General features: G+C 29.3%; 2 protein-coding genes across 2 annotated transcripts; both read right to left on the minus strand.

Annotated features, from left to right (window-relative positions):
- Positions 1-2,660: 2,660 nt before the first annotated feature.
- LOC129946614 (cuticle protein CP14.6-like) lies at positions 2,661-3,254 on the minus strand. The gene is made up of 2 exons (XM_056056869.1): positions 3,073-3,254; positions 2,661-3,005 (listed from the first exon to the last, which is right to left on the minus strand). Exons 1-2 carry the CDS (start codon positions 3,201-3,203, stop codon positions 2,807-2,809), a joined length of 330 nt encoding a protein of 109 aa, XP_055912844.1. The 5' UTR covers positions 3,204-3,254; the 3' UTR covers positions 2,661-2,806.
- Positions 3,255-10,491: 7,237 nt separating this feature from the next.
- LOC129946616 (larval cuticle protein 65Ag1-like) lies at positions 10,492-11,143 on the minus strand. Its single transcript, XM_056056871.1, has 2 exons — positions 10,960-11,143; positions 10,492-10,886 (listed from the first exon to the last, which is right to left on the minus strand). Exons 1-2 carry the CDS (start codon positions 11,088-11,090, stop codon positions 10,688-10,690), a joined length of 330 nt encoding a protein of 109 aa, XP_055912846.1. The 5' UTR covers positions 11,091-11,143; the 3' UTR covers positions 10,492-10,687.

An 11,143-nucleotide genomic window follows, 5' to 3' on the forward strand; every position in this document is an offset into this window, starting at 1 on the left:
ATAGATAAAAGTGTTGAGAATTTGAATTTATCATAAATTAATAGATGACATAGAATGAAATGCGTTAAATTAAAAGTATGTGTATAGGTAGTCAAAGGAAGAGTGCAATCTTACCTGTTATGATTTTCAGAAAGAAAGGTGAAGTAGGACAAATAAATTTTCGTGAATTGCCTTAATCTGAATCACTGTGGTATTGTCTTTTTAATAAAAACAATATATACAGATATTTAATTTGTAGCATGACCAACGAGCAATTTCCTTAATAAAATGCACGATTGGTTCACACTTGCTACAACTTATAATATATTAGAACAACACTTGCTTTGGCAACTTTAAAAATTATTGGTTTGGAACAAATGTTAAGAACCATTGGAGAAGTTTTTTAAAAATACTTTTCAAATATTTTTAAAAGATTCATTTTTTGTAAATTTTGATTTGTTGTATCCTTCAATTTTAAATATTAATAAACCGTTTATGTAAAAACTTGATGATATCTTCTCATTTGTGCCCGTGTTTCGGTATTTCTAAAAATTTTGCAAAATATTAATAATAATAATAAATAACAACATTTTGTGTAAAAACAAAAATCGAAGTCAATATCTTTCTTTGTTGTCAAGATACTTGAGTCGAAAACGATTTCTTAGATTTTTTATCAGTTTTAGATTATTTTTGTAAATTTAAGTATTTTTGTTAGGTTAAAAAAAATTATTAAAAGTTAACGAACATATTTCACATATGATGAAATAAGTTTAATTTTAATATCTTTTCTTGTTTTCGAAATATTTACTCCAAAATCAGTTTGTACTAATTTTGTATAGCAATTTTTTTTAAACTGAAAATTTGATTTTTCTTAATATTTAATTGTATGTTTAAAACAATATTTTTTTTAAAGATATGATTTGTTTGAAGTCTTATTTTCAATTGTTGACAGGATATTCGAGTCGAAATCAATTTTTTCCAACTTTTAGTAGCAGTTTTGTTGGGTTTTCATTTTTTGTTCGAAAATGTCACTTTGATTTTTTTTTAAAATAGCATACAATTAATTTGGAGGCAATATCATAATACCTTCATATGCGGATTACCTTTTAATATTTGCAGTGAAAATTATTTGTTTCTAGTTTCTTTTGTTTAGATTATAGGGACCTTGAAACCTCGAGAGTTTTCGATTCGAAAAAGAGGACTGATTACAATAATTTACTATGAAAAGTCAAAAATTATGTATTGATAATTTACGTTCCAAAAAAATGTTCCCAAAGTTTAAAAATGAGATAGATGTGTTCAAAGCATTGAACAATAAATCTATGTGAGGATTGAAATCACATCTAGAACTCCGAAATAATAAATTGATGTTGTAAGATATTGGGGCAAAATCTGTGGTCAACAGTTAGAACTGCTAACGATTACTGTAATAATTTTTAACTAAGTAAATTTGCATATAATCTGAAATATTTTTTGTAACGAATTTATAGCCTACTAATTGTGTTTATAAACATTATGTTCATGTAGTGTAAGTACTAAACAACTTAATAACTTTACCAAGGATAAATGTCTCTCAACTTCTCAATAGTCAATTTGTAGTTTAGACAATTTTCTTTAGTGGAACTTGGGCTTGCAACTATACTAGAATAACTTGTTTCTTGGGTATCACATGTTAAGTTCTTATCGGTGAGTCTCTTCCAAAATTTTAAATACGAATGAATTCACTTGAACAAAACGACTTACTTTTTATTTCTATAAAATATTGTTATTTGGGAAGGCGGTTAGCTTAAAGGTATAACTATAATGTTAAAATTGCAGGTCTTAATTTGTTCATTGAAAAGCCGTGGCTTTAACATTATTTTCTAACAAATGTTTTCATTTGTATGTAATCTGATTTTTAATGACTGATAGGAGCCCAACAATACTCCGTATACATCTGGTATTCCAGTATTATAAGGGTATGAGAGAATGTAAGCTGAAAAATATCTTATTCCTTCCTTTTGGAGTTCTTAGCATTGTGTAAAAAGTCTCGAAAAATCTCGTTTCTGCAGCGTTATGGACGTTCAATGTTGGCAAAAACTGTTTCAAACATACAAGGCAGAAGGCGTGCACCGCTCAGAAATTTGTTGAATTATTGAAAATAATGATGCTAGTCATAAAAATGCAATTTTTCTTCACAATGTGTAACCAGTTTTTCTTCAAGTGCTTAAATAATAATGATAAGGACATAATTTATAATTATCCTCTAGCTTCAGTTGATTGGCTCAAACTGATGTTCTGTAATTGCAAGAATAGATATGATTCACGCTGTGGAATTCGTTTTGAAACACCCAACTCTTTTCTTCGTGTTCTAAATGATGTCCTATCCTAACCATTCTTGTTTTTGAAAGTAGACACTATTAACCTACAGATGGGATTCTTTATTTATGAGTGGAAAAGTAGACAACCTTTCAACACAAATCAAAGAGGAAATATTTTTTTTTCATTAACTTTAACTTCTTCACAAACAATTTTATTTAAAAAATTGTTGAGCGCTGCACTCTTCTTGCTATCTATCTTTGAAGCAGTAAAGTGTACTGGACTAGATATTGTGAATCGATTTCATTTTTAATACCATCATTAATGTCAAATATTTTCAAAAACCACAGCTTAGATGAATTATAAAAAAAAAAAACAAAAAGTTTTACTCATACGATTTTTTTATTCCTTAAGTATACACATAACATGATAGACTAGTTAACACAAATGTCGAAAACCTAATCAATCACTAAAATGACCAATCAGGCCTCAACAGACGCTCTTTCATAGCTTTAAAGATTTAAATCATTTAAAGGGAAGGAGCAACGGGCAAATGAGCACCTTGTGGTTGGAAACCGTTCTCATCGGCGATGTAGGTGACAGTGTAGGTGACACCATCGGGTCCGACGTAGCTGTATTGTCCTTGGACAGCGATAGCCTCGTTTTCGGCACCAACGTTCTTCACAATACCTTGTTCGCTAGCGGCCTTACCATCACTGGTCTCAACACTAAAATTAAAAAACAATTGTTATAGAAAATTTCTTCCTGGATCTTTAATGGTTAAGCTTAACTTACGCGTATTTGTATCCTTCAACTCCGATGTTGTCGTTGTCATAACGGAGGGTCTCAGCGTGAGATGAGTCGGTAGCGATAGAAGCGCTCAAGGCGACAGCGAAAAGGGCGGAGAAGACAATAACGAATTTCATCTTGAGATTGTAGTTAGCGTCGTTGAGTTAACTGAATGATGACCATGGCTATCGCATTGCTACATTTTATACTGTCAGTCAATAGGATTAGCATAATCGCAGATCTAGGAATCTAGTTTGATGCAAAACCAGTAATTTAGTTTGACCGCAAAAATAAGAAACAACACAAATCTTTTAATTATTAATGCATCTAAATATATTTTTTGCATTTTTATTTTTTTCAAATAAAATAATAATCATCTTGAATATAAAGTTTTTTTTTTTAATTTATTTTCGACTTTAGAATAATTTTATTCAACAACAAAATGGTATATAATGTGAATTTATTCAAATCAACAAGAGTGCCAAAAAGATAAGATAACTTAATGAAAAAGATTATTCAAAGTAACTTATTAAATTGCAGTAAAAATGTTTTGTGCATAATATCAATTTTGTATTATTCATAAAACGCCCAAAAATAGAATTTGTTGTTTAAATGGTACACAATTTCCGATCTTGGCAACACATCTTGACTTTAGCAAGGTATTCTTAGTGCAAAGCAATGTTTTTTCTTCTTTTAAGGAGGAAACAAATGAAACGCTGATTTGGAATATTTAAATCGGTTCATGCATTCAAAGAAATTATTTTTTTTTTATAAATTTTGGAGCAGGTAATTGATACTGAAAGCGGAATCAACCACATCCGAATATGATGTTTATTTTTTTTCATGTTGTTTTTGTTTTTTTCAGGTTCTTATTTTTTATTTTAAGAAAAACCACTTTTTCAACATCTATGCTTGTTTCTCAAAACTGGAGAGTAAATCTTTGAATAAATTATGAAGCTAAAAAGCTAAGAGCTTATTCAATTAACTCTTATCCCTGTTTCTATAGGTTGCCAATTAATTATTGGTGCATCTTTGGAACACCACAGACATCTACAAAAAAAAAGAAAATAACGGTTCTATGAGGAAACCTTCTAATGCAATACAAAAATATATTTTTCTTTATTAAAAAAAGTAATTAGGAAAAAAAGGTTGAGAAAATTAAATAAATAAAATAATAATGTTTTTGATAATATTCGAATTTTGGATATTGATATTAAAAAAATAAAAAAACACTTAACGCGAATCCGCTTAAGATCTTAATGTCTAAATATGAATTCAATTGGCCTGTTGACTTAGGATGTATTGGATAAAGACAGACAGACGGTCAAAGGACCGTCCACCATCGCACTTTAATTTTTGTTACAAATCTTGAGTACAAAATTTCTTACGAATGCAATACGAAAGTAAAAAATGCATTTTTTTTGGAAATTCAGGATAACTATTTTCTTTCTCCGTGTTTCAACAACATGTTCAGATTTTCCATTAAAACGAATTCTGCGTAAAGATGTTAAGACATTCTTACAGGTTAAAAGCGATTTAAACTATTCGAACATTTTTAGTTGCGACATATAGGAACTATATGGCAAGTTTTGTATTCGTTAAAATTTTGAACTCGAGATTTCAGTCAAATTATACATTACTGTGGTAGTGTAGTCGCAAAACCTGGGTCCGCCGAATCCGTTAATAGTCTATCAGTTATATTTTCCCCAAAATTGTACTGAATGTTGACAACAATATGTTTTAAAAGATAGAAGTAGTTTAAAGCCAATAACTCAAAGTTTGGATTTTTGCAAGAAAACTGTCAATACGATATTTCTCAAAATTTTACCGAATGTTGAAAACAATATTTCTTCTAGAATAAAATAATCTTGAAGCTATAATCTCAAGGTTTTAAAAAAGATATTCGAGTCGAAATTCAATTTTTACCAACTTTGAGTAAAGTTTTTTTTTAGGTTTTTATTTTTTATAAATTCTCAAAATTTTACCAGATTATAAAAATGTTTTTTGTTTTCGTTGAACAAAATTGTTTTGGAGATAAAATAATTTTTGTTCGTATAATTTTCGAGGTGACAAATGAAAATAATAAACGTTAGTTGGAATTATTCAAAAATATACTTGTTTGGTATCACGTTACAATATATAATATTAAATTTAATTTAAGTCTCTAGCGTTATTGGTTTTTTGAGATATTTAAGGTTAACCAAAATGTTCACCTTTTTTAAACTGCTATGGTAAGAAAACCACCCACGTAATTTTCTAAGAGTCCTTTCTGCATCTTTTTGCATTATTATCTGAATAGCAAAATTTATTTGAAGTCGATATATCTACTGGTTCTTCAGCTATGGACCAAAAATACTCCATTTACCAAGATCGGAATCTTTCGTACGTTTCACTCTCCCAAACCCGTTTGTTTACATTGTTGTATTTGTAATTTTGACAATTAGTCCATGAATAGATGTGAAAACAAACAACAAATAAAACGATGCCGTGGGCTAGCGGCACTTTGCAAAGCAAAAACAAAAGGGGGTGGTTAATATGTTTTTTTCAGGTTTTTCTTTTTACTTTTTTCGATGAAAAAGTCAGTTTTAAGCTTTAATTTTGCAGTCATTTTGTTGATAGCGAACCAATGTACATTTTTGTCTTGAAAAAATAAGTTCAACATCATTTTATTGTAATTAATTCACTTATCTAGAATAATCACTACGAAATTCTTTAAATTTCATAATTAACCTCGAATTATTGTATCAAAGATGCGTTCGAAGAACCATCAAATTAAGGGTGCGAGCGCAATTTATTGAATTCTAAATTTTCGTTAATGAACGGCCCAAATATTTATTTTGCAATTAAAATCTGTATTAAATTAATTAATCGAAGTATGTTAATAGTTTTCTCCATAATTTAAGTTTGGGAATATTTTTCAATTTCATTTTGATTAATAAATTAAAAAAAAAAAGAGTTATAAGCGAAAAATACCTTAGCTATACATAACATTCTTGATTGATGGAAGCGTACGTGTATTTGCTATCAAACAAAACTATGTAACAGATCAAAGGAACATCAATGTTTAAAAAAAAAAAATCAGAACGGTTATAGCGAACCCAAACATCAATTTTTACCAATTTTCCGTACTTTTTTTTTGTATATTTTAATTTGTATGAAAAAAAAACGGATTTTTATTTAAAAAAAAAATGTGTGTCGAATGTCAAAAACAATATTTTCTGTGAGAATTAATTAGTTTGAAGCCTATTTTTTTAATTTTTCTAAAGATATTTGAGTTGAAAATAAATTGTTAACAAGTTTTAATAATGTTCTTTTTAGGTTTTTATTTTTTGTAAAAAATCTACCAATTCGATTTGTCTCAAAATTTTACTGAATAAAGAAAAGAATATTCCTTACAAGATAAAATTAGTTTAAAGCCATAATCTAAATTTTTGTTGAAGATATTAAAATCGAAGACCAATTTTTACCAACTTTTAATAATTTTTGTTTAGGTTTTTATTTTTTGTAAACAAAACTGTCAATTAAATTTCTCTCAAAATTTTACTGAATGTTGAAAACAATAAGAGTATTTCTTAAAGATAAATTGGTTTATACAAAATAAAACTAGCATTTTTAATATTATTGCATTTTAATAATTTTATTCCATTTGAGTGCTATGCACGGACAAAAACATCTTGTTTACTTCTTTAAGCGTTAAAATGATTGGTACTCAAGATATTTTAATAAACTTTTTTATAAAATTTAATCAGTGGCAGTAAAATGTTTGAGGAAAACAAACAAATGTTCTATTAAAATGGTGATACAGTCAAGTTATTAAATATTATAAAAAATCAAATATATATTAAAGCATACCTAATGTTTGACAATATGCAAAAAAAAATATATATTTCATATCTTTATTTTATAAAATATAAAATAACATTGCAGTATAGAAATAGAGTTCCAAAAATTAAAGGAAATTCATAAAATACACAAAAATTGCAATGATTTTTCTTTAGCATTTTTGGTTATTATGCAGAATTATTCAACAGACTTGCTTATGTCTGTTTTGTTGTTCTACAAAGTATTGAGTTACACTTTTGTAATAAATCATTGAATATGTATTTGGTCAGTTTTATTTTAAATAATATACATTTACAACATTTATTTGGATTGAAATTAAAAACCTATACAAATCTTCCAATTTAAGACCATGTCAGCACTTCAGATTCCGTTGGTTAAGATTGTTTAGTTTTTGAACATGGCCATAAAATATTCAAAACAAAGCATTTAGATGTGCTTGCAGACTATAATGAAGCATTTTGATGGGCCGGAATACTAAATGTGAGAATGTGTTTGGTTTTTGCATCATTTCACTCACACTTTCTCACATTTAATGTGTCCTTAGCTTGTAGGCAAACCGAAATGTCAGTCTGAGATTCCGATCTTGGTAATGGAGTATTTTTGCTATGGACGTTGAATAAAACGAACGTACGTACACACGCACGAACAAACATCTTTCCGAAAATATTTTATTCCTCACTCGGACCTATTACAATAAAGATGAAATGTTTGACTTTTAACAGTCCAACTGTTTGTTCCTGAACACCAATTAATTTTAATAAATATGATTTAAAATCATGAAAATAATATTTTTATTTTTAAAATCATGAAATGAAAATAAAAATAAAAATGAACCAACATAGTGTTCAAATATGCGTTTCGCCCCGGTGCAATGGTTGGCCTCATCAAAAGATGACCATTGAACTTTGTCTTGACGCATATTTTCTCGAATAAATCGAGATTCCATATAATATGAGCTACATAGAGCTACTGCGAATTATGAAATGTTTGACTTTTAACTTGTAGCAACCATATAATTCGCAGTAGCTCTATGTAGCTCATATTATATGGAATCTCGATTTATTCGAGAAAATATGCGTCAAGACAAAGTGCAATGGTCATATTTTGATGAGCCCAACCATTGCACCGGGGCGAAACGCATATTTGAACACTATGCTGGTTCATTTTTATTTTCATTTCATGATTTTAAAAATAAAAATATTATTTTCATGATTTTAAATCATATCTATTAAAAACTATTACAATAACTTCCTATTTGAAGCTAATAAAAATCTATCGGGCTGTTTTTACGAAAATTCGAATTTTCAATTCTTGGTATTAAAAAAATTAAAAAATTCTTAACGCGAACCTTAGGTTCTAAGTATGGATTCAATTGACCTGATGGTTTAGGATGGTTATATTCGTAAAAAAAATTCGAACTCGAGATTTTAGTCAAACATGACATTAAGAAAAAATTGGGTCCCCCGATTCCGTCCGCCTGTCCTGGCCCAACAGCCTAAATTATTGGGTCTATTGACATTGAAATTTAAATATTAAGTTTTGAGCCGATTCGTGTCAGGAATTTTTTTCATGTTTTTGTATTGCTCAAGGAAAGTTGCCCCATATAACCGTTAATTTGTTTTTAAGTATACTCAAAAAATAATAAACCGAGTTTATTGATTTTTTTCTGCACAAGTTCTTTACCATCTTAATAATATTTGATGATCAAAAATGACCTTGAATTTTAAAATAAAAACATGAAAACCAATTAAAAAAAAATTGCTCTAACGATTTTCAAATAAAACATTTAAAACATAAAGTTTTTTTCAGAAATAATCGGTGTTTAAATTTTTGAAAATCAATTTTTTTGCAGGTACATTGTAAATATTTTTAAACGGACTCTTTGGATACATGAGAAAGTTCATATGACCATGCTTTTTATTTTTATGCTGTAGTAAAAACACCTATCCAATTTGTTTAAAAGTTATTACCTACAAGAAAAGTATCTCAAGATTGGTTTTTAAGATATGGATGAAAAAAAAAGGTATTTCGAATGTACGGGCGTCCGTCTGCACGCAAACACAAACATCATTCTTAAAACCTTTGATTGGGATTCTAGGTACCTTGAAATCTTAAGAAATGTCAAAATTTGTAGTTCTACAAATTGGACCGATTACAAAAACTACCTAACACGTTAGATTTTGAAATTCAATTGTTTTTTTTTCCAAAAATTGATCACCCATTTAAATTATCATAATTAAATTGATCCAATTGTTTTGGCCAAAAATTGCAACTACAATTAAATTGATTTAGTGTGTCGAATACTTCTATAAAAGGCTAATTACAAAAAATATCCTAATTCTCATAGTTATTATTAAAGTAGTCAGAGATTCTGTGGGTACAATAAATTGTCAGTAAAAATGTATTCATACACTAAACAACCTTTAATTTGCAAATTTCTTCAGTTTTCGTTGATTTGAATAAAATTAAAGAACTAAAATATTAAATGTTTCAAAACAATTTCTTTTAACGCCTACATATTTCAATATCTATTTAATACACTAATACTCGTATCATATATAATGTTAATCTATTAGAATTGATATGTATTTTTATATTTTGCCGAGGAATTAAAAAAAAAATAGTGTGCTACAATTTTTAAGCTTGCATTCACATGTGATAATTATCAAAACCTTTCAAGCACGTGTTTAAATATTTGACTACCTGAGAGCATTAGTTTATGCCAACTTTACTCACATCCAGCAGCAGACAACCAGTTAAAAACAGCAGTAACCCGGTTTTCTTCCAAAACTTCCGGAACATCCAGCCGTCAAAATTTGATTTTAACATTTTTGTCGTTGCATTATTGGCTTAAACTATAGTCACGTTTATTTTACCACGCAAAAAACTCTGCCAATAAAAGTCAAACCGGCTGATCTAACTACAAAAACCAGATTTGTTTGTGAATTTTAAAACGCATTTCATTTCCTGATTAACTTGACCGATTTAAGAACTGCTTTCAGCACTCGGCCAGCCGTCGACTAAACGGGTCAAATATTAGTTTAAACGTGTTTTACCCGTAATCTATGACATTTATAATCCTAACGGGTTTTGGTATGAAACGGGCCAATTAAATTAAGGAGGCCTTTTCTGGGAAATAAGCGTGTTGTGGTAATACCGAGAAGAGTTCACTAAAACTGAAGAATTGAGAGTAATATCATTGGCAATTTTATTATTTTCTCAGGTTTGCTAATTTTTAAAAATTTAAAATAAAATATCGAAATCTACACAATTTCCCATTCAAATTATTTGTTTTTTGGATTAGCTTTTCAAATAACATACACAACCATGTTGAATTTCTGACTCCTAAGATTAAAAGCCTAAAATCTTGTTAAGTCTTCAACTTTGTCTTTAATGCCACATTTCTGTCAGTTTCATTTAGGTACAAGATCCTATAACTGGAGTTACTGTATCAACAAATATTTTTCTCTTACAAGTGCAATTCTAGGTTAAAATTCCTGTATCTACAAAATTCTTCTTCCGTACTTTCTTTTTCTTTTGAAAGAATTCGATTAGGAGAAAATTTAAATTAAACAACACATATTTGTTTTTCACTTGGTTTTAAGCCATACACAACTTTTATTGCTTTGGTTTTGAAACCAAGAAATCCTTAATCAAAAACTACTCAACATATCGTTTGAATACCAATCGATAAACTGATCAGTCAGTGAACTTCAACGACGACTACGAAAACGAAGCCGACGCACCAGTTCTACCTTCCACTATAAGTGTTTGTCATTTAAAGGGTTGGGGCAACGGGCAAATGGGCACCTTGTGGTTGGAAACCGTTCTCATCGGCGAGGTAGGTAACTTGGTATGTGACACCATCGGGTCCGATGTAGCTGAATTGTCCTTGGACGGAGATAGCTTCGTTTTCGGAACCAACATTCTTCAAGACTCCTTGTTCGCTGGCAGACTTGCCATCGCTGGTCTCAACACTACAATTAGAAGAAAAAAAGTTTTTTTTTTAGAAAATACCATTTATGGATCTTGTTGTTAAGTTCAACTTACGCGTATTTGAATCCTTCAACTCCGATGTTGTCGTTGTCATAACGGAGGGTTTCAGCGTGAGCTGAGTCCAAAGGGGATGTAGCGGCCAAGGCAACGGCGAAAAGGGCGGTGAATACAATAACGAATTTCATCTTGAGATAAGGTTGTCTATTAGTTGTCGTTGAGATAACTGAATGATACAAAT

This window comes from Eupeodes corollae, chromosome 2 (genome assembly GCF_945859685.1).
Source record: "Eupeodes corollae chromosome 2, idEupCoro1.1, whole genome shotgun sequence".
Lineage (NCBI taxonomy): Eukaryota > Metazoa > Arthropoda > Insecta > Diptera > Syrphidae > Eupeodes > Eupeodes corollae.